This window comes from Phacochoerus africanus, chromosome 1 (genome assembly GCF_016906955.1).
Source record: "Phacochoerus africanus isolate WHEZ1 chromosome 1, ROS_Pafr_v1, whole genome shotgun sequence".
NCBI classification, from domain to species: Eukaryota; Metazoa; Chordata; class Mammalia; order Artiodactyla; family Suidae; genus Phacochoerus; species Phacochoerus africanus.
The window spans coordinates 16366500-16390695 of record NC_062544.1 but is presented as its reverse complement, the minus strand read 5'-3'; the positions used below and the strand labels follow the sequence as shown (position 1 = coordinate 16390695).

The following is a 24196-nucleotide window of genomic DNA, read 5'->3' as shown; positions in this document are numbered from 1 at the left end:
ACCTCCAGGAGAGAGGGCGTATCTGTCCCTGTGTGACGTCATTGTACGAACTGAAGTATGAGAGACAGTTGCCATCTTGAGTTACGGCTAGACTCCGTGTAACTCAGCGTCGGAGGGAAAAAGGAAAAGAGAAAGGCTGTTTCTGTGGTGTTCCTTTTACACCTTGGCTCTGACCTTTCTCATGCTACCTGTGCTGTGTACAGAGGAATCCTGAAGCATAAACCTTGTCCAAAAGTAAAGTTTTCGATCGAATCGTTCTCACAGTGTGCATTTTAAGGGCTTCACTGCTAGATCAACAGTGTTGATAATAATAAGTTGTTATCTGCCTTTCCATGTTCCTTCCCGCATGAATGTACAGTGGATTTTCCAGAGGCTTTGTGTCCTGTGATAGCGCAATGGATTGAATACAGAAGGAGTGATAAAAATTCAGATGTCTTCTGTTCAGCCAGAGATTTGCAAAAAGGTAAAACACCACCATATATATATATATGTATATGTATATATATGTATATATATGTGTATATATGTATGTGTATATATATATGTATATGTGTATATATATGTATATGTATATATAGTTTTGGAAAACATAGTTATCATCTATAAAAGGATTATTTGTGTTAGCATGTAATGGGTGTATTGTTATCCTAAGTGAATTAATAAATTAATATTATAATTTTTTCAGTTCTTACACACATAAACAAAAGCTTTTTGTGGTCCTCCATAATATTTGAGAATGTTAAGTGGCCCTGAAACCAAAAGCAAACTGTTGGCCTACATAGTCATTCAGAAAACGTTACTGAATGTTTATTAGACCCCAAGCATTGCCCACTGGGAATACCGAATTGAGATATCTCTTAAAGTCTCCAAACAAAACCAGCAATAACAACAGTATCAATTGGTTTTCTGTAATTCCTAGAACTTATTGCAGAGATAGCTGGGAGGGACTTTTTCAGGAAGGATATGAAATTTGTTTTTTGAATTTATGTCTAAATGAGGTTATGCATAGTTATATTTTTGTGTAAATCAAAAGCTTTAATAGATTAAAAGTAAACATTAAAAATATAAATTAGGGAGTTCCCGTCGTGGCGCAGTGGTTAACGAATCCGACTAGGAACCATGAGGTTGGGGGTTCGGTCCCTGCCCTTGCTTAGTGGGTTAACGATCCGGCGTTGCTGTGAGCTGTGGTGTAGGTCGCAGACGCGGCTTGGATCCTGCGTTGCTGTGGCTCTGGCGTAGGCCGGTGGCTACAGCTCTGATTAGACCCCTAGCCAGGGAACCTCCATATGCCGCGGGAGTGGCCCAAGAAATAGCAACAACAACAACAACAACAAAATATATATATATAAATTAGGAGTTCCCATTGTGGCACAGCAGAAGCAATCTGACCAGTAGCCATGAGGATGCCGGTTAGATCTCTGGCCTCACTCAGTAGGTGGGGATCCCGCATTGCCCTGAATTGTGGTGTTTGTTGCAGACTCAGCTTGGATCCCGCGTTGCTGTGGCTGTGGTGTAGGCTGGCAGCTATAGCTCTGATTCGACCCTTAGTCTGGGAACTTCCCATATGCTGTGGGTGCAGCCCTAAAAAGCAACAACAACAAAAAGGCAAAACAAACAAGCAAACAAAAACAAAAACCTGTGTATATATGTGTGTGTCAATTTTGGAGACTTTTTAATATTTCTTAATTTTTAAAATACAGCAGGAACTTCAAAAAAGTGTTTAGATTTTAAGACCTTTAAGAAGTCCTGTTAATAAATTCTGGTGTGATAGAAAGGCTGTAAATTTTAGAACAAACTAAGTAAATAAATAAAATAAATACATTATAGCGTCAGCTCTTTAATTTTAATTTTTTAGGGCTGCACCCACAGTATATGGAGAGTCCCAGGCTAGGGGTCGAATCAGAGCTGAAGCCGCTGGCTTATGCCACAGCCACAGCAATGTGGGGCCTGAGCCGAGTCTGCGACCTATAGCACAGCTCACAGCAATGCTGGATCCTTAACTCACCAAGTGAGGCCAGGGATCAAATCTGCATCCTCATGGATACTAGTCAGATTTGTTTCCGCAGAGCCAGGACTTAAACTCCAGTGTCAGCTTTTTTACTTTACTAGCTGTCCAACTTTGGATGGTAATTCTAATAGCTAACCTTCATTGATTATGTGCTTATTAGGTACTACATGTCGTGAAAAAAGCTTTAGGTGGATTATTTGATTATTGGAATTCTAATTCTGGCTCCATCATTTGACTACCTGTGTTACTTTGGAGCAAATTAATTAGTGCTTCTAAGCTTAATATATAAATTTATCTCGTATGTAAAAATTGGAAACACTGGATCCTCCCACTTAAATTTTTGGCAGAGAGAAATGAGAAAATCTAGAAGACAAGGACCACAGGCCTAGGCACATGATGTTTCATGAATGTTAAAGACAATACGTGACAGGCCTTGTGACAACAGCTGGAGACAAGAGACCTAATATGAAAGTCCCATCCATAAGAAGTCAAGGGGGGGAAGGGGGGAGAGGGGGGATAAAGGCACTACTGAGCCCCAAAGAATAAGCAATCCACTCTTTTCTTTCTATATCAAGAAGCCCAACATCCAGTTGGGCCAGTTTGGTAGATCTTTACTAATAAGACATTTGAGTTAGGCTGCTGAAAGAGGAATAATTCATTAAGAGGACAAAAACAGGAGAGGCTGAAGGACATCATAAAAATATTTTTAGAGATGCAAGCCAACCAATCAATTCCTGGAACCGCAGAGATTTTGTCTCTTTATGCTTACAAACCCCTCTGTAAAAGGAAATTCATCTAGAGAGCAGTGCTTTTGTTATTTTCCCAGCACAAAGATCTCCTCTGTCTTGTTTACAGTTATGAGGGGTCAGTGAACATCCTGTTATCACATGGGGGAATGATCCTCTTTCAGGAATTTATGACCAAAACACAGAGGAACTCAGTGCTCTGATGGGTTGTGTCAAAAGATTTTGTGACGTCTGGAATTTCCTTATCCCACTGTTGTAAGAATTAAACATGTCTTATCTAAAACACAGAAAGTAAGTACTCAAGGTGGGAAAAAAATACTTTTCTTGTGGGGGTAGGGGCGGGAGGGGACATGCCTATGGCATGCAGAGGTTCCCAGGCCTGGGATCAAACCTGGGGAGTGGGGAAGGGGGGAGAGGGGGGATAAAGGCACTACTGAGCCCCAAAGAATAAGCAATGAAAACACCAAACCCTTAACCACTAGGCCACCAGGGAACTCAAAAAAAATCCTTTAATATGAACAGCACTTAGCACAGCAAGTGCTCAATAAATATTTTCTGTTATTGTAATCATTATTATTATTATTTTAAATTTTTTAAAATTAAAATTTTTTTTTGTCTTTTTGCCATTTCTTGGGCCGCTCTCGCGGCATATGGAGTTTCTCAGGCTAGGGGTCCAATCAGAGCTGTAGCCACCAGCCTACGCCAGAGCCACAGCAACGCGGGATCCGAGCCGCGTCTGCAACCTACACCACAGCCCACAGCAATGCCGGATCCTCAACCCACTGAGCAAGGCCAGGGACCGATCCCGCAACCTCAGGGTTCCTAGTCGGATTCGTTAACCACTGCGCCACGACGGGAACTCCTGTAATCATTATTATTGTTAAAGAAGGTGTTAACAGTATTATCACTTTTATGACCAATTGTTAATAGTAATTGTAATTTTATTAATTATTATTAGTGTTACTGATGATAATATTATAATTAATAGCGACAATATTTGTGAAGCTTTCATTCACACCCCCCCAGACAGGGGACTGACTGCCTAAGTTTGCTGAAGGGATGAATGAATGCTACTAGTTACAGCAGTATATCTGAAGAGTAGCAAAATAATCATTTACTTTTTGCTTCTCTTTCTGTGGGAGCAGCTGGGTGACTTCTTAGCAGCACTTGCCCATCTCTCCATCAGTAAGAAGTCACTGAACCTTAATACCTACCTCAAAGTTTCATGAAGCTTAGATGGGATAATGAACCTAAAGTATTTCATAGAGGTCATGGCACAAACTTTAACTGTGTTAAAGTTAAGTTAAAGCAATTGATTTTAACTGCTTTGTGGAGAATCTGCAGGCAGAGATGGAAATCACTCCTACCTCTCCTGGTGACTTATTATGCATACGCTGTACTAAGTTTTGGGAGGCTCTGTGCATCTTTGCTTCCTGGACCTAGAGATTTAAATCTATGCTAGACTAACTGGGTCCTTTTTGTGCTTACAGCGGATACATTAATATCACAAGGCTTATTGAATCCAGCTTTGGGGATAATACTTTACACTCAGGGATCCTCTAAATCCTGAGCCTCTTCTCCTAGAGTTGGGGTGCCTGAATTTTCTAAAGCAGGGTCCGATATCCAGGAATAGTCAGGGATGCCAAAAGAATTCCTTGAGGATAAGATATATATATATATAAAATATATAATTAAGATGTAGACCCTATGTTCCCATAGTGTTTCCAAAAGATGCTACTGATTTTTATTTTTACCCAGTTATAATCTTCAAATTGAGATTTCTTACAGGAGACATATCAAGAGTTAACGTTTTGTGCATTTAAATTTCTAAATTCCTGTTTCCTTTTGATTAGCATGTCCAAAAGCTATAAAACGTGAGCACATATGCGTAACAGAGAAGAACAAATCTGACACCATACTGGATCTATTCCTTTAGCTCTAGCCTTTGTGCTCTGTGGCCTGTGCTTAGTCATGCTGGCTCTGCACCTTTATAAAAGAATGTTGCCTTAGCCTTAAGTATACAGGACAGCCCATCCTCAAGGCTTCGACCTTTAAGGTATAACACTTTTCCCTTAAAAAGTTGCACAACACCCTTGTGGCTCAGGGGTTTGAGTGTTCAGTGACATAATTGCAGTGGCTTGGATCATTGCTGTGGTGCGGGTTCAGTCTCTGGCCCAGAAACTTCTGCTTGCCTCAGGTGCAGCCAAAACAACAACAAATTTGCAGAACAGAGAATAACTTTTATCTTGTTGGAGGTTTATAGGAACATTGTGACCAGGCCTATGTGGACAGCTGCGACAACAAAGGATTCTGGCACCAAGAAGTTGGCAATAACCCGTCACACTTTTTAGTATAAAAGAAATCTGAATTCTAACTCAGATAAGATGTTTCAGTGAGACACTAGTGCACCATCTTCTTGATCTGCTGGCTTTCTGAATAAAGACACTGTTCCTTGCCCCAACTCTCCATCTTTCCATTTACTGGCCTTTCATGTGGCAAACCGTATAACCTTGGACTCAGTAACATATATAATTTTAAAATTTCTAGTACCTTTTTTTTTTGTCTTTTTGTCTTTTTAAGGCCGCACCTGTGGCATATGGAGGTTCCCAGGCTAGGGGTGTAATCAGAGCTACAGCTGCCAGCCTACGCCAGAGCCAGAGCAATGCCAGATTCGAGCAGCATCTGCGACCTACACCACAGCTTACAGCAACGCCAGATCCTTAACCCACTGAGCGAGGCCAGGGGTCGAAGCCACAACCTCATGGTTCCTAGTCGGATTCGTTTCTGCCACGCCACGACAGGAACTCCTAAAATTTCTAGTAGCTTTAAAAACAAGTGAAGTGAAATTAATTCAAATAATATTTAATTTAACCCAGTATGTCCAAACTTTGAACATGTAATCAATATAAAAATTATTAAGAGAATATTTTACATTTTCTTTATCATACTAAGTCTTTGGGGTCATGTGTAGATTTTACTGTTATAACACATCTCAATTTGGACATTAAATTTTCATCAAAAATACTTGACTCTGTACTCAGATTTCATAGAATTTACAGTTTTTAAAAAGTAAGTTCAGGAGTTCCTGCTATGGCACAGTGGGTGAAGAATCTGACTTCAGTGCTCAGGCTGCTATGGAGGCATGGGTTCAATCCCTGGCTCAGCATAGTGGATTAAAGGACCCAGTGTTGCTGCAGCTGTGGCTCAGATTCAGTTCCTGGCCCAGGAACTTCCATATGCTGTGGGTGTGGCCATAATTTTTTAAAAAAAGTAGATTCATATATCCAAGTTTCTCAGATATATTTCCCAGTGACCAAATGAAATACTAGTTTTTTAATTTAAAATTTTAATTAAAAATTTAAAATTTAATTAGAATGAAATAAAACAAGGTTTGCATGGTTGCAGTAGTCGCATTTATATTTCAAGTGCTCAACAGCCACATAAAACTAGTGCCTGCTATACCAGACAAGATAGGATTCGATTTTCCAGAATAACAGCTAACTCATGCTTATGGAGAACTTCCATGGGTTAGGGGTTGTGCTCATTATTTTACATTTGTAACTGTAAGTAATCCTTACAAGACCCTGGCCTTCCTACTTTCATACTTGTTTCCTAAAATCCCTTCTCTATGCAGTAACCAGACTGATCTTTTAAAACACACGAATCCTGGGCACATCTTAATCATTTTCATTGGCTTCCCAGTCTGATTAGAACAATATCTAAAAGTCCTTGTCCATGACCCATAAGGCCCATGTGAGCTGGCTTATACCTACCTCTCTGACCTCATCTTGTACCGCTGTTCTTCTTGGTTACTGTACTATTTTCTGTTCCTACAACACAATATTTTCCCCATCTGCAGACCTTTCTGTTTACCACTCCCTCTGCCTGATGCCATTAACAGCTCTTCCCATGGTTTGCTCATTCCCATTCTGCAGGTCTTGCCTCAGTATCACTTAAATAGCTCAGTCTATTACACCACCCTCTCTCCTCCATACCAGTTATCACATCTGTAACAATCTTGAGTATTTATTTACTCAGTTATTGTAACTACCTCTACTAGAGTGTAAGAACTACAAGGAATGAAATCTTGTCCTGTCTTCTTTGCTTTGATATTCCTAGAGCTAAGCACAGTGCTGGTGCACAGCAGGTACTCTAAATAGTGTATAAATGGATGGCATTGATAGATATTATTGCAAATGATGAGACTAAGGCTCAGAGAGGTTATAAGTTTTCCTCCAGGTTCTATGTCTAGTAGAACAGAACAAGGACATAAAGCTGGGTCTAACCACAAAGTCTCTGCTTTCCTAAGACAAAAGGGGTGAGCAGATATAGTAACCTTAACTGTAATAAGCAGAAGTGGCTTTGAAGGTGATTTATATCTGTAAAAATATATATGGATATATACTTGGCAGGAAAACTCAGCATTTTTTCCTTGTCAGGCAAATGGCTCAGAGCCTGGTTAAAGATGAAGTCTTTATTGCTGGTAATAGATGGATGAAGGTACCATATAAAACGGAGACTGACAATCTTGGAGGGAGTCATGCGGAAGACTACCAAGGCAAGCAACCTGCACCCACTTGCTTGACTGCCCAACCCTCCTTTGCCCTCAGCCTTGGGCATTTGGACCAAGAAAGGGAATTTGTGCCCCAACCACAAATGGGATGACTGAGCTAGCACATTTTTTCCCTCTGGGATTCATCAGCTGGACCATACAATGTATTCTGAGTTAGGAGACACATCTCTAACCCTCACTTTACTATATTAAATGTCAATGCCCATTTTAAAGCATAAAGCATTGTGTTCATGATGTACAAATCTTTGCAAGTTCAGGCAGCTGGCCAGTTGTAGTCCAGCAGGTGGCAAGGACAAGAAGGAAGGAGGGGATGTTTGTTAAGTGCCAAGTGGGTGTCAAACACTGTGCTGAACATTTTCATCTGTCATTCCCCTCACTGCATCATCCTAGGCTCCCATTTGAAAGGGAAGGAAATCTTTTCATTCCAGAAAGGAGAATGGTTTCTTTGTCATCCTTTGTTCAGGTCAAAGCAGAGGCACTGGATGTTGGGCAAGCTAAATAATCTACAAATTCCTCAGTAACAAGCTCTGTCCCAGGATTCAGACCTCCTCTTGAAGATCCCCCCTCTGGGTGCTCACATTTTATTTTTTTATTTTTTTTTGTCTTTTGTCTTTTTTTGTTGTTGTTGCTATTTCTTGGGTCGCTCCCGCGGCATATGGAGGTTCCCAGGCTAGGGGTTGAATCGGAGCACAGCAACGCGGGATCCGAGCCGCGTCTGCAACCTACACCACAGCTCACGGCAACGCCGGATCGTTAACCCACTGAGCAAGGGCAGGGACCGAACCCGCAACCTCAGGGTTCCTAGTCGGATTCGTTAACCACTGCGCCACGACGGGAACTCCCCGGTGCTCACATTTTAAAGAGGGATGCCTTTAACCACATCCTGTCACTGCAGTGATTCTCTTTCATAACACTCCATTTCATGAGTCATGGCACATTAAGAAATTATTTTCAATTATTTTACTTACCTCCTATCTTTCTGTTAGAGAGAAAGCACAGCTGTTTTAGAGCAGGAGTTGGCAAACTTTTCCTATAAAGGGCCAGGTAGTAAATATTTTAGGCTCTGTGGACCATGTGATCTCTGCTGCACCTGCTGGACTGCTATCCTCAAGTGAAAGCAGCCATGGACACCTGTAAATGAATGAGAACATCTGTGTTCCAATAAAACTTTATTTACAAAAGCACACATTGGGCTGGACTTGGCCAGTGGGCAGTAGTTTGCCAACCACTGTTTTAGAGCATGGATCATGGCATCAGACTGGCCATGACTGAATCCCAGCTCAGTCCCTGACTAGTCCTGTAAACCTGAACAAGCTCCTTAACTTCAGTAAACTTCAGATTCCTCATCTGTAGTGTAACATGGGGTAAGAGTGTTTTCCTTCTAGAGTGGGGCGCATACATGTTTAAGGTATGTGCAATATGTAGAGTAGAGCCTGTCTCTTAAGATTTTTTAAAAAATTTGTTTTGCTTCTTTTTAGGGCTGCACATGTGGCATATGGAGGTTCCCAGGCTAGGGTCGAATCAGAGCTGCAGCTGCTGGCCTACGCCACAGCCACAGCAACTGAGGATCTGAGCTGCGTCTGCAACCTACACCACCAGCTCATGGCAATGCCAGATAATTAATCCACTGAGCAAGGCCAGGGGATTGAACCTGCATCCTCCTGGTTACTAGTCGTGTTCCTTACTGCTGAGCCACAACGGGAACTCCAAATTTGTTAATGTTCAACATTAGTCTTTTAAGTGTCATGAGAGTGGGGCCACATCAGTCATGCTTGGCACAATGCCTTGCAAAAAGCAGGCAGTCAAGGAACACTTGTAAACAAATGCATGAGTAAATGAATGAATGATCTCTTAGTATCAAGATAAGAAAACCAGGGTTTATATTCTATTTTTTTAAAATATAAAAGTAGGCTTTTCTTTTTCTTTTTTAATAGCATAAACATTTCTCCCAATCCTAACTTTTTTTTTTTTTTTTGTCTTTTTAGGGCCGTACCCATAGCACATGGAGGTTTCCAGGCTAGGGATCGAATAAAAACTGCAGCTGCCAGTCTATGCCAAAGGCACAGCAATTTGGGATCCCAGCCACGTCTGTAACCTACACCACAGCTCATGGCAACACCAGATCCTTAATTTTTTGAGCAAGGCCAGGGATTGAACCCACGTCCTCATGGATGCTCATCAGGTTTGTTAACCACTGAGCCATGACGGGAATTCCTACCAATCCTAACTTTTATCTGAGTTATCTATATGGCTCATACCTCAGTATCAGAATGACATTCTCTCGAAGCCAGAAAACAAAGGACATCTTTCGTTGTGCAAACAAGATATCCTCCCCAACAAAAACATCCCAGAGTATTTCCATAAATCCTTGGAGAAACTGATCAAAACACTAGCTTGTTTAGGAACCATCTTTCTTGGCCAAGATCTCTCCTGTACCCCATGTCTTTCAGTTTAAAACTATGAAAGCATTAAGTAACATCCCAAATGTAATTTGACATACCTTCTAAAATATCATTTAATAAGATATTTGTAGATATTTACTTTGCTATTTAAAACATGAATTGTGGTCACCTCGGCAGATGTAAAAACACGGATTTTTTTTTTTTAAAGGCACAGATTATGAAGGAAACAAACCAACTTTCCTGTCCTATTTGTCCAATTATCCCTGTATTTAGAGATTACAGAAGAAATGACTGGTTGATCTATTTGTTTTTAAAGCCATGATATATTGGCTAGAGTTTTTCAGAGTGAAAGATAACTGGAACTCTATAACCCACTGGAAAAATCTCATGTTATCTCCTTGTGGTCTTAAAAAGTTCTATCCGAGTGTATTTAAGGTACAACTTCCCCTTTATTATTGAATTTTATACTAGTTCAATCTCAGTCTGGCACTAGAAAAATATATGGCTGTCTCAGGACACTTATCTCAAAGTGACAGAAAAATATCGGCATCTCTGCAAAACAGGTCTAAAGCTGACTTCAGTAACTGAAGACGCACAAGCTCTGCATGCGTGCGTCCATGTGCAGATTTCTCTGGTTTTCCTAGCAGCTCTTAACCAGATAAGGCAGGTATCATTCCCCTTTTTTTCTTTTTTTGTCTTTTGTCTATTTTTTAGGGCCACACCTTCGGCATACAGAAGTTCCCAGGCTAGGGGTGTAATTGGAGCTACAGCTGCCGGCCTATGCCATAGCAATGCCGGATCTGAGCCACATCTGCAACCTACACCACAGCTCACGGCAATGCCAGATCCTTAACCCACTGAGTGAGGCCAGGGATCGAACCTTCAACCTCATGGTTCCTAGTCGGATTCATTTCTGCTGTGCCATGATGGGAACTCCTCATTCCCATTTTACAGAAGAGAAAACTGAGGAAATGGAGAGATGAAGGGACCTGTTCAGGATGACTGTGCTAGCTAGTGGCAGAGTTTCATTTACAGGCAGAGGAGCAAAGAGATTTCATATTCCAGAAGCTTTGTCTCATTTGTTCCATGGACTTCTTTGGCAATCTGCTGAAGTCTGTGGACCTCTTCTCAGAAAAAATGTTTTTAAAGGCATAAAGCAAGATATACAGGATTATGAAGAAAATAAATTATATTGAAATATATTTACTAGAATATTAAAAACAAAATTTGTAAGATATCTGTATAGATATAGATGTATATCTCTTTATTAACACCTTAAATAGGGCAGGTGTAACAACTACCATAATTTTGAAATAGTGATGAACATAAAAGATATTTTAACATATCTGAAACAACTATAAGATGCTCTAAAATATTTATGATTTCTTTTGGTGAAAAACTCATAGGTTCTGCTAATATTACTGTGGTCCACTGCCTAGAGTCACAATAGAAGGAAATGCTAAATTTCAACTAGAGGTTAAGGAAAACAAGGATGTAATAATTTCCCCCATCTCAATTCACAGCCCTCCTCCTTGTTTTTTTTTTTTTTTTTTTTGTCTTTTTAGGGCTACTCTTGAGGCATATGGAAGTTCCCAGGCTAGGGGTCAAATCAGAGCTACAGCTGCAGGCCTATGCCACAGCCACAGCAATGCGGGAACTGAGCCACATTTGTGACCTACATCACATGACAATGCCTAATCCCTGACCCACTGAGCAAGGCCAGGGATCGAACCTGCGTCCTCCTGGATACTAGTCAGGTTCATTACCATTGAGCCACGAAGGGAACTCTGCTCCTGCCTGAATTTTATCCACGGTCCCCACAGGGGTATATAGACCTTAAGTTAAGGACTCCTTATTTAGTCTAGACCCTCATAAAACAAGTGAGAAAACTGGGGGCCAGGAGGAAAGTGATTATCTCATATTACTTAGCTATATAACAGCAAGGATGAAACTAGAACCCAGGGTTGAAAAGGTCTTCCTTACAGGGCTGTTATGAACAATAAATACAATATGCAAATGTTTTGTACCCCACAATCTCAGGCACATAATAGCCATCTTGCAGAAAACATAGCCATCTGATGCAGTAGAGGCACACAGAGATGGGACTTCCTGGAAATCTCCTTCAATAAAAGAGGGGCAGAGTCAGCTGGATGAGATTTTTGCCCTTGTTTTCCTTTTCCTGCCTGGAAGAGAGACATTATGTCCACTTTAGAAGGTAGTGCAGGTAAATTGCTAGAAGGGACATGGGCCTCTCCTTGTGATACAGAGCTGCCACAATAGCCCTCGGTCCCCTACCCCCTGACATCTCATGTGAGAGAAAAAAACCTTTCTGACTTGTTCAAGCCACTGTCGATTGTTCTGTTAGGTGCAGCCAGCTCACTGGCACACACCTCTTGCTGGCTGACTCTCTCTGAGCTTCTCGTTTATAAGAGCACCGCCAAGGTTTTCTGGTGAGAATCAGAGGATACAGAGGTCTTAATGCAGCCGCCTGGCCCAATTTCAAGAGCAGAGTTTAAAGCAGCTTCTGTTACCACGACTGTTTCAGTGCCTTGCGGTTCAGTGCTTTCTTCCATGTTGGCTCACAGCTTCAAAACCACACAGCCAGCCTCACAATCCCAACCACCACCCCACCCCACCCCTCCCCTCCCTCTGGTACACATGCCTCTAATTCAGCCTTGATTAAATGCTTATCATTTCTCACAGAAAGGAACACTTTATGAAAATGCTGACAGAGGCAAAACACCTAATAATTAGTGGCTAACAACCACAGACATGGAGGCAATTAAGAGGTTTATGTAAGTTCAAGGGATGAAAGCAATTTCTCATTTACCCTCAGATTTCTTGCATAAGCCCTTGAGATGTTATTTCTGCCAGCAGTGCTGGCTTTACAGGAAGAATGTGGGATGAGAAATGAGTGGTGAGGTTGTGGGGGCTGTCAAAAACCTTCAGACTCCAAATGCCCCTTCCACCCCTCCTGTGGTCACTCTGCTGGACCTTTGCCATCAGAACTGGGTGGCATGGACAACACTCTTGGCCTACAGCCTTGGCAACAGGATGTTGCTATTTCCCCATTTGGTCCTTACCTTCCTTGGACATTACTTCCCTGAGCATTGATGGATTGGGAACCACTTGGGAGGCTAATCCCTTCCAAGGTAGGCTTTCTTAGCCCTGGGGCCTAGAAGGGAGGCAGAGGGCTATCTACACTCACGGCTGGTTGTATGCCTGTAAGTGTACTGGGCAGGCTAAAATTTGTCATCCCTTCTGATTCATATCCTTTTATCATTATCTATTAAAACAGTATCATTCGGGAGTTCCCGTCATGGCGCAGTGGTTAACGAATCCGACTAGGAACCATGAGGTTGCGGGTTCGGTCCCTGCCCTTGCTCAGTGGGTTAAGGATCTGGCGTTGCCGTGAGCTGTGGTGTAGGTGGCAGATGCGGCTCGGATCCTGCGTTGCTGTGGCTCTGGCGTAGGCCGGTGGCTACAGCTCCGATTCAACCCCTAGCCTGGGAACCTCCATATGCCGAGGGAGTGGCCCAAGAAATAGCAGCAGCAACAACAACAACAACAACAACAAAGACAAAAAAAAAACCCAAAACAGTATCATTAAAAAAATTCAGGTAGGAGTTCCCATTGTGGCTCAGTGGAAATGAATCTGACTAGCATCCATGAGGACGGAGGTTTGATCCCTGGCCTCGCTTAGCGGGTTGGGGATCCGGAGTGGTGCAGTGAACTGTGGTGTAGGTTGCAGATGTGGCTCGGATCCTCAATTGCTGTGACTGTGGTGTAGGCCGGCAGCCACAGCTCCAATTCGACCCTTAACCTGGGAACATCTACATGCCATGGGTGCAGCCCTAAAAAGATTAAAAAAGAAAAAATTCAGGTAGAAGACATAGGACTAACTTGGAATCTCAGTACCATGCCTCCAGAAGTGATATTAATGAGTTTTGTGTGTGTCCTTGCAGAAGATTTCCATACACTGACTGTATGGACTAAATTGTGTCCCCCCACCCCCAGGTGACATATTGAAACCCTTAATTCCCAATGTGATTGTACTTGGAGACAGAACCTATAAAGAGGTAGAGAAGGTGAAATGAGACCATAAGGGAGAGGCCCTACTCCAACAGGACTGACGACCTTTTAAGAAGAGGGAGAGACACCAGGGGTTTGCAGGCACAGAGATAAGGCCATGTCAGGACGTGGTGAGAAGGCCAGCATTTGCGAGCCAAGGAGAGAGAGGCTGCAAGAACAGCACTGGCAACACCTTGATCTTAGACTTCTAGCCTCCAGCTGTGAGAAAATACATTTCTGTTGTTTTAAGCCACCCAGTCTGTGGAATTTTGTTATGGCCTCCCGAGCTGACTAATACTCTCGACTTCATCATACAAGTACACGAACAAGACAATTTATCAAAATATTCAATGTGCTTACCCCCCTCTATTTCTTCTTCTCTCACCAAGCAGACAGTCAGTGTTAGAAATTCCTTTGTTCAGGGGTGGCTGAAGTGCTTTCCCCCATAAGAGGTTTTCTTCACTTCCATTCCCAGGAGCGTGACATGAAAATGTGTGCCTGTGTCCTCTCTGAGAGTAGGTGGTCAGAGTTTGTCCCTTAGAGTTTGTTTTGTGAGGATGAGGAGGAACTGATTTTCTAGAAATACAAATGTATAGAAACAGATTAACCACTCAGTAGTGTCCATTTCCACCGGCAAAGCAAAATTAATGTTCTAAGAAAAAAAAAAAATTCAGGGGAGCATCTCTTATTGTTCCATACACTTATTCTCTTGTTAACTCTCTTTTGTGATTTTTTGAAAGGAGATGACTTTGAAGGAGGCAGGTTGAAGGGTGCAAAGTTAAGATTATTTAACAAATTACCCAGTCCTCATAAACAGTCCACGATACATTATTTAGTTTCAACTTTCGGCTACAGTGAGGCTTCGTGACTTCGTGAGGCTAACTTCAATTATTTAAATTATTTTCAGCATACTTTGGTTCTACCCCACCCTCACAGTTCAAATGAATTAATTACGCTTTACCATTGGGTACTTGGGAAGAAAAGAAATTCATTATTTTCTGGTGTGGACCAAAAGTTTTGAAAAGCAAGGAATGGTGTCAACTGTCTACCTCCCACTCCCCTTTCTCCTGACTTGAGGGCAGAAGATCACGACCTATTTTCTTTCTTTCTTCCTTTCTTCCTTTCTCTTTCCTTCTCTCTCTCTCTTCTTCTTTTTTTGGGGGGTGGTGGTGCTGAGCTGGAGGCCTGCAGAAATTCCTGAGCCAGGGATTGAATCTGAGCCACAGCAATGACAACACTGGATCCTTAAACTTCTAGGCCACTAGGGAACTCCGGGACCTGTTTTCTAGGCAGAGGTTTCTAACCCAAAGTTAATGGTTCCTTCTGGATCCGTGAAAGGAACTTCGATCTCTCCCTCTCCCGTGTCTAGGACAGGGCTGGATGTGAGGACGTGTGCCGATGGAGCACTATGACGACACACATGAACAGTCTCAGGGCTCAACAAGGACCCCTCCCAAGCCTGACCATCCAGTCTTGTCCCTTAGACTAGAACAAGCTTCCTCCTGTCCATCTCTTCCAAGCTGGTAAATAGCACCCTTCTACCCTAGGAGTTGAGTTCAGTTAATGAGGGTTTTCTTCTGGCTAGGTTCTGCTGGGGAGTTGTGTGAAGTTATATCTTCATCTGCGACACATATTGAGCCAAAACGTAATCACTATTTGAACACTTTTAAAAAAACAACTCTATTTTTAAAGGGAGAAGAAACATTTGTAGGAGAATGTTCCCAGGCACAGGCAGAGGTAGAGCTTAAAGGAGGAGCTTTACTCTTTGCTGTGATTAACCACTGTTTTGTTGACACTGATCAAACATGTGTACTGCACAGAGTTAGGTCTGTGTTAGGGATGAGTGAATTTTTTGAAAATTTCATCATCAAAAGCAGGAATGATACCAATTAACTTTTCCACTAATTTAGCCCAGTGATGTTTTAGCATTTTTTTAATACATGCTTGCTCCCCCTAAGAAACCACAGAGCTGCCTTGCTATTTAATCCAGTTATCTACACTAAAATCCCAAGGCTCTCAAGGCATCAGCTAGAAGGGCATTGGGAACCCCTCAAAATGTTTTCTCTTCTCTAGGAAGATTTTTCTAAGAACTAAAGCGCAAGAGTTGCTTTTTTGTTGTTGTTGTTGTTGTTGTTGCTATTTCTTGGGCCGCTCCCTCGGCATATGGAGGTTCCCAGGCTAGGGGTTGAATCGGAGCTGTAGCCACCGGCCTACGCCAGAGCCAGAGCAACGCGGGATCCGAGCCGCGTCTGCAACCTACACCACAGCTCACGGCACCGCTGGATCCTTAATCCACTGAGCAAGGCCACATTGAACCCACAACCTCATGGGTGCTAGTCAGGGCTGTTACTGCTGAGCCGTAACAGGAACACCCATCAAGAGCTATTTTCTAGAAGATCCTCTCACTTCCCGAGGATGAGGTGGCAACTGGGAGGCAGGGAGGCAGACCAGGCTGACTGATTCTTTTCACTGTTTCACTGTTCCTCCATCCCTTCCTCTGCTCAGGACTCTGTGAAGGACATACAGCAGAGTCCCCAGTTACCCTCACGGTCGTTTGAAAGACCTTGGAGGAGAAGCCAGCTCCTGTCTCCTGAGCTTTAATTTCCAAGCCACAGGCCTCTCTGGCTCACTCCCTTTGCTCCATTCCAGCGACACAGTGACAGGGTAGGGGTGGATGGGAGAGGGTACAATGTGAGTCTGAGCCAGAACTTTGTCCACAGCCTGTAATTTGATGGGTGATAGTTCCTAAGAAGTAACAGCAGTAATTGAACAGGGTGCTGTTTCCCAAACTTCAGTCATGAGCAATAGCCACATCCTGATTTTTGCTTTTCTGTGGTCTTCTGTTATTTATGTATATTTAAAACTAATTTTTACCACTTAATACATTTTATCTTAAAAGGAAAATTTTATGTCACATCTGCATAGTTGAAATCCTCGTGCCACTTGCTCTAAAGAGTTTTCAGTAAAAGTAAATACGATGAAAACAAAACAGTATTATTAAAATTGAGCTCTAAGGCTGCTTGCCTAAAGCTCTGAGCTGAGGTCTCTTATTAAACAAGAGAGGGACAGTGGGCAGTAGGGAGGGAGAGAGGTAGAGAGAGAAACTATTAGATGTGAGGGCTTTCCTAGCATACAAGTGGGACTTTCAACTTGAAGGAGTAAAATCAGGAGTAAGAGAGACTGAAAAGAGAATATTCTCTCATTGTATGGTTTAATATTATTGCCTGTCGGGTGTTTTACTTTAGTCATCCTACAGGTAGGCAGCATGCAAGTAGAGCGGTTGTGCAAACCTGAACAGTTACGGCATCTTAAAAAGTTACACCCAGAAGGGCATAACGAAATCTTCCAGTACAGATGAGGACAAACTAAACATTTTTTATTGTAGTAAAATACACATTACATGAAATTTACTATAGGTGACATTTAGTATATTCACAATGTTGCGTAACCATCACCACTATCTAGTTCCAGCACATTTTTATTACCCCCAAAGGCCACCCTATACCCATTATTAGCCATTTCCCATTTCCCCCTCTCCTAGCTCTGGTGACCACTAGTCTGCTTTCTATCTCTATGGATTTGCTGACTCTAGATATTTTATCTAAACAGAATCATACCTCTGGCCTTTTGTATCTGGCTTCTTTCACTTAGAATGATTTTTTAAGTTTCATTCACCTTGTAGCATGCATTGGTACTTTTCATTCCTTTTCATAGCTGAATAATATTCCATTGTATGGCTATACCACATTTTGTTTATCCATCCATTAGTTGATGTACATTTGGGTTACTCCCACCTTTTAGCTATTGAGAATAGTGCTGTTATGAACAGTCATGTTCAAGTTTTGTCTGAGTCCCTGTTTTCAGTTCTTTTGGGTTTATACCTAGGATTGGCATTGTCAAATGGTTTTCTAAGTTATTGAGAAATTGCTCATCTGTATTCCATGGGGCTGCACCATTTTATATTCCCACCCACAATCCCCAAAAGTTCCAATTTATCCATATGTCGTCATCACTTGTTATTTTCTAGGTTTTTGTTGTTGTTTTAAATTATAGGCATTTAGAGAGTTGGACTAATTCTGATGGAGCAGTAACTTTCCATTCCTTCTCTAATTCATTCTCCACCCAGCACCAAATTAATCTTTCCAAAGTGTATATCTAATCATGTCACTTAACTTTTGGATTCTAGTCTCTTAGGATGAAGACTGTATGTGTGTGTGTGTGTGTGTGTGTGTATATACTTTTTTAAAATAAAGGTTATTATAGGACATTGAATATTGAATATAGTTCCCTGTGCTTTATAGTAGGTTCTTGGATTTTTTTTTTTTTTTTAGGGCTGCACCTGCAGTATATAGAAGTTCCCAGGCTAGGGGTTGAATCAGAGCTACAGCTGCCAGCCTATGCCATAGCCACAGCCACAGCCACGGCCACAGCAACTCAGAGTCCCAGCTGTATCTTCAACCTATGTTAGAGCTCATAGCAACACCAGATCCTTAGCCCACTGAGGAAGGCCAGGGATTAAACCTGCGTCCTCATGGATGCTAGTTGAGTTCATAACCTGGGTAGCCATAATGGGAACTCCCTAGGTCCTTGTTGTTTATCTGTTTTATATATAGTAGTGTGTATATGTTAATCCCAAACTCCTAATTTATCTCCTGCAAGAGTGAGTTTTATTTTATATAAATTATACCTGAATGGGAGTTCCCATCATGGCTCAGTGGAAACGAACCCGACTAGTGTCCATGAGGATGTGGGTTTCATCCCTGGTCTCACTCAGTGGGTTAAGTAATCTGGCATTGCCATGAGCTGTGGTGTAAGTTGCAGATGTGGCTCAGATCTTGTGTTGCTGTTGCTGTGGCTGTGGTGTAGGCCCCACAACTGCGGCTCCGATTAGACCCCTAGCCTGGGAACTTCCACGTGCTGTGGGTGCAGCCCTAAAAACAACAACAACAACAACAAAAAAAAGCCAAAAAAAAAATCATTCTTCAAGGAAACTGACTTTAAAGACTTACTTGAAACTGCATAAAAATAAATAAATAGTTTAATTTAAAAAGGGGCAAAGGACGTTTCTTCAAAGATACACAAATGGACAACAAGCATGTGAAAAGATGGTCAACATTACTAATCATTAGGGAAATGCCAACCAAAGTCACAACGAGATCATTTCATACCCATTAAGATGGTTACTATTAAAAAAACACAAACAGAAAATAACAACTGTTGGTAAAAGGTAGAAAAATTTGAATTCTTGGGCAATGTTGGTGGGAATGTAAAATGGTGTATTTGTTATGGAAAACAATATGACAGTTTCTCAAAAAATTAGAATTACCAGATGATTCAGCAATTCCATTTCTGGATATATATCTAAAATAATTGAAACCTGGGTCCTGAAGAGGTACTTTTACACCCATGTTCACAGCGGCATTATTTACAAAAGCCAAAATATGGAAGCAACCCTCACGTCCATCAGCGAATGAATGGATAAACAAATTATGATGTATCCATACAATGGACTATTATTTGGCCTTAAAAAGAAAGGAAGCTCTGACATGTGCCATGACACGGATGAACCTTGAGGACATTTTGTTAGGTGAAATAAACCAATCACAAAAAGACGAGTACCAATAGAAAATAATAAAAGAAAGGGAATGTATATATACATATGACTGGATCACTTTGCTGTGCAGCAGAAATTGGCACATCACTGTCAATCAACTATATTTTAATAAAAAAAGACAAATACCTAGTATCCAGACTAGTCAAACTCATAGAAACAGAAAGTAGATGTGTTCATGTTTCACTGAATCACTTTGTTTACAGCAGAAGTTATCACAACATTGTAAATCAACTAACTTCAATAAAACTTTAAAAAATGAAAAATAAAGTACAACAGTGGTTGCCAGGGGGTGGTGAGGCGGACGGTGGATGAGGTGTTGTTGCTTAACAAGTTGTTTAATAGGGTTGTTGTTTAACAGACTTTCCGATTTGGAAGATGGAAAATTTCTGGAGATTGGCGCACAACAATGTGAAATGTGAATATATTTAACAGCAGTGTCCACTTGAAAATGGGTAAGATGGCAAATAACAAATGCTGGAGAGGGTGTGAGAGAAAAAACCCCTCCTACACTGTTAGTGGGAATGTAAATTGGTACAACCTCTATTGAAAACAGCATGGAGGTTCTTCAGAAAACTAAATATAGAACTACCATATGATCCAGCAATCCCACTCCTGGGCATATATCCAGACAAAATTTTCATTCATAAAGATAATGCACCCCTGTGTTCAGTGTAGCACGATTCATAGTAGCCAAGACATGGAAACAACCTAAATCCATCCACAGATAAATGGATTAAGAACATGCGGTACAAAAAAAAAAAAAAAAAAAGGAGTTCCTGTCGTAATGCAGTGGAAACAAATCTGACTAAAAACCGTGAAATTACAGTTTGATCCATGGCCTCCCTCAGTGGGTTAAGAATCCAGTGTTGCCATGAGCTGTGGTGTAGGTCACAGATGCTGCTCAGATCTGGCACTGCTGTGGCTCTGGCATAGGCTGGCAGCTATAGCTCTGATTAAACCCCTAGCCTGGGAACCTCCATATGCCATAGGTGCGGCCCTAAAAAGATTAAAAAAAAAAAAGGAAAAAAAAAGATGTGGTACATATATACAATGGAATACTACTCAGTCATAGAAAAGAACAAAAGAATGCCATCTGAAGCAGCCTGGATGGAACTAGAGACTCTCTAACTAAGTTAAGTCAGAAAGAGAAAGATAAATACCATATGATATCACTTATATGTGGAATCTAAAATGTGGCACAGATGAACATATCTACAGAACAGAAACAAATTCACAGACATGGAAAACAGACTTGTGGTTGCCAAGGGGGAGAGGGAAGGAGTGGGATGGACTGGGAGTTTTGGGTTGGTAGTTAGTAGATGCAAACTATTCCATTTAGAATGGATAAGCAATGAGGTCCTGCTCTATAGCACCAGGAACTATATCCAATCACTGTGATACAACATGATAGAAGATAATATGAGAAAAAAGTGCATATATATGTATAACTGGGTCATTTGCTATATAGCAGAAATTGACAACATGTAAATCAACTATATATATATTTTTAAAAATGGGCAAGATGGTAAATTTTTTATGTGTATTTTACCACAATTAAAAAAAAAACCTTAGAGTACTTTAAGAATATATGTATTATCTGCGTACGAAAAAGCCAAGATAGAAAATACATGAAATAAAAAATCTTCCCTGCTCCTCTTTTTTCCCCCTGATTCACACGCTCATTCCCATTTCCTGCTGGGAATCACACATACAAACATATAGCTTAAAAAAAGTATTTAAGTGGAATGAAACTACATGTACGGTTATATCTGCTTTTTGGTTAGGACTCTTTTCCATAGACTCTCTCATTTTAGAGATTTTCTATGGCAGTGCAGAGCAAGTGACCTCATTCTTTCTAACCAGTGCATTTATTTCACAGCGTGGATGTGCTTTCTCTATTTAAGCCCTTCTCTCAGGACAGACACTTACATCGCTTCTGTTTTTTCCTTCTCCAGGCAATGCTGCAGTGAACATCCTTGTACATCCCTGGGGACTTGTAAGAGTATCACTGTGGGTCAGAGGCCTCGGAGGGCTCTGCTGAAGGACTGTTCATTTAAAATGTTTCAGATATTGCCAAATTGCCCTCCAAAACGAAGCCCACCTCCAAGCACTGTATGAAGTTGCCTTTGTTTTCACACTCTCAACAGATTATCCAGTTAAAAAAATACTCCCTGCTGGGAGTTCCCGTTGTGACTCAGTGGTTAATGAATCCGACTAGGAACCATGAGGTTGCGGGTTTGATCCCTGGCCTTGCTCAGTGGGTTAAGGATCCGGCGTTGCCGTGAGCTGTGGTCTAGGTTGCAGACTTGGCTTGGATCCTGCGTTGCTGTGGCTCTGAGGGTAGGCCGGCGGCTACAACTCCGATTAGACCTCTAACCTGGGAACCTCCATATGCTGCGGGAGCGGCCCAAGAAATGGCAAAAAGACAAAACAAAAAAACTCCCTGCTGTGCTTTCAGAAGCCCCCGACCACACTGCCCACTTTTCCCACTGACACAGTGGCGACAAGCTAGGTTGTATTCTTGTTTCTCCCTCTAGCAATGCCCATCCTTCTTCCCCCTTCTTTCCTCCTCCAAGTCCTTCCAGGTGGGCTGAGCTCCTTAGCAGTCTTCCTGGAAACCCCTGCTTCACCTCTGCCAGGAGGCCTCCATGTAGTCAAGGCTTATCTAACGGTATTTTCCACTGCTTGTTCAACAGCATCTGTTTATTAATCTAGAGCTTTTCAGATTTTCCCACCAAAATATCCCTAATGGCAGGAGAGAGTGAGTGCAGAACCGGAAAGGTCTGGGGAGCAAAACTGGAGCACTATAGGAGAGAAACATTTCTTTCAAGTCCCTCGTTTTATCCTAAAATTCTAGTTTTATATTAAAGACGTTTTAATTCTTGTCTCATCCCATACAATTAGTGCTCCGGGAAATGCTTCACACTTATTTCATACTTTTGTGGAGTTGCTGGCACACCTCTGTACGACCGTGGTAGAAAAATGCAATCTGAATTTTATGTTCCTCACCAGTCCCAAAGCTCTCCAGAAAGGGACCAGATGTACACTTACCTCTCGGGTACAGGGAAGAAGTTCAGCAAATCCACTTCCTCGGTGTTTGGTGCACTTTCTGTCCCTGGACTTGTCTCCCGGGGAGGCCAGTGAATTGCAAAGCAACTTTTTCCCTTTACATTCTCGTGGTTTAGGCGCGATGGACAGCAGGTGGCGCCCGGGTCCGCCTCACCGCCGAGCTCGCCCAGTTCCGAGCACCTGCTCAGGGGAAGGGGGCGTAGAGCGGTCTCGGTCACTGCGGTGTCTAAAGAACTGCTTTCTAGTCTCTGCACGTACCGAGGAAGGAAGCCCGGCTCTGGGCGGCGAGGAGCGGCCCCAGGAGGCTTCATCTCTGCTGCGCTCAGCTGGAGACTTGGCGGCGTTAGCCGCGGGCGCCCGCAGGAGAACTCCGCGCACCTGGGCGCGCTGCTCCCCCACCCGGGAATCGTGATCCCAGCTCTCCGCAGAGGCAGAAAACACAGAAAACGAATGCCAAATATTAATGCGCCTGCAAAAGGAGGAACTTGAAACCTGCCCATGTGATTTAAAAAACATGAAAACTAACTGATGTTTGATTTCTGGAAACCGGCTCCCCGAGCTTCTTAAGAACACCACTCTTTTAGCCCCAAGCCTGGCTCCTTCCTCGCAGGAGGCAGAGGTGGGGAGGTCAGCAATCTGGGAAATAGATTCAGCTGAGAGGCTTCCTTCCTGAAGCCACCTGGGCTTAGGCACGTGACAGACAAACGCAGTGATTGGGGGAGAGAGAAATGGCCCTTCCAATTCAATGTTTACCCGACTGGGTTTCGAAGACAGTAGACTCTGTAAGGGATCTGGTGGGGAGTAAAACCTGGTCCCTTTCCAGATGCGTTGCATGCTGAAGTTCAAAATGTGTTCTACAGACCACTTGGGTCATTTGTTAAAAAATGCAGATAACTGGTTTATTTCCACCTACTAAATCTGGAGGAAGCCAGAGAGGGTCGCCATGAGTGTATTTCTAAAGCTCTTGTGTGGTTCTTTTACTCCCTAAGTCTGAGAACCGCAGTCTCAGCTCTTGGTACCAAAAGCTGGAAGTTCAAACACAAGAATCAGCCTCTGATTTCCTTCCAAGCTGGTCTAGCTATAGTCCCACCCGTCAGAGGGTGCAGATTAGGTCATGTGAATATGAATAATCACTATTTCTGCCTTGTAAGCCCCCATCTATCAGATATCTCTCCCCCTGAAAAGTCTCCCTAAATGTTTCTGGGCCCCCGGTGAGTTCATTTTCTCATGTCATCTCTTTAATAATTGCTTCCTGCAAGATACATGAGAGAGTAGCCACAAGTATAACCAGGGCAGCTCCGCCAGAGGAGCGTGCTCTCCCCTGTGGGGTTATGTCCCTGCCCTCTCAAAGCAGCGAACCCTCAAGGCCTGACGGAGGTTTCTTCCCTTCAGGTCTCACAGAACCCAAACTAAGCTTTGTTCCAGGTAGAATACTTCCATTTCAAACTCAGGAACAGATTTTGCCACCAGGGCCCAGAGGTAGCACTGCTTCCACTCCCAGTGTTCCGAAGTCCTTGGAGGAAAGAGTTTCAGAGATTAAAAGTGGTGTAATGGTAAACTGCTTTCCAAAAAAGAAAAAATCGAAGTCCTGATTTGTCATGTTTGCCGATTTCTGTGGTATAAATACTCCCGTCAGAGCAGATTTTAAGCTACCAGTGTAATGTCACTGGATGCAAAGTTGGAAAGAGATGATCATAATCAGTCTGAGAGCTG

At 42.3% G+C, this 24196-nt stretch overlaps 1 protein-coding gene and 1 long non-coding RNA gene across 2 annotated transcripts; one reads left to right on the top strand and one right to left on the bottom strand.

The window, feature by feature from the left end:
* Nucleotides 1-66: 66 nt before the first annotated feature.
* Nucleotides 67-19860, top strand: LOC125127321 (uncharacterized). Its single transcript, XR_007134915.1, has 3 exons — nt 67-234; nt 359-463; nt 19773-19860. It is a non-coding gene; the product is annotated as an uncharacterized LOC125127321 (long non-coding RNA).
* LOC125127266 (uncharacterized) lies at nt 8332-24189 on the bottom strand. The gene is made up of 3 exons (XM_047780054.1): nt 22466-24189; nt 14161-14376; nt 8332-8458 (listed from the first exon to the last, which is right to left on the bottom strand). The coding sequence occupies exons 1-3, from the start codon at nt 22981-22983 to the stop codon at nt 8332-8334; spliced, it is 861 nt and encodes a 286-aa protein (XP_047636010.1). The 5' UTR covers nt 22984-24189.
* Between the last annotated feature and the right edge of the window lie 7 nt (nt 24190-24196).

Coding starts and splice junctions, on each gene's coding strand:
- LOC125127266 (XM_047780054.1), bottom strand. CDS start 22,983: ATGGGCAGGTTTCAAGTTCCTCCTTTTGCAGGCGCATTAATATTTGGC. Junction 14,377..22,465: donor TTCTTCCCTGTACCCGAGAG/GTAAGTGTACAT, acceptor TTGTATTTCTAG/AAAATCAGTTCCTCCTCATC. Junction 8,459..14,160: donor AGAAGAAGAAATAGAGGGGG/GTAAGCACATTG, acceptor ATTCATTTACAG/GTGTCCATGGCTGCTTTCAC.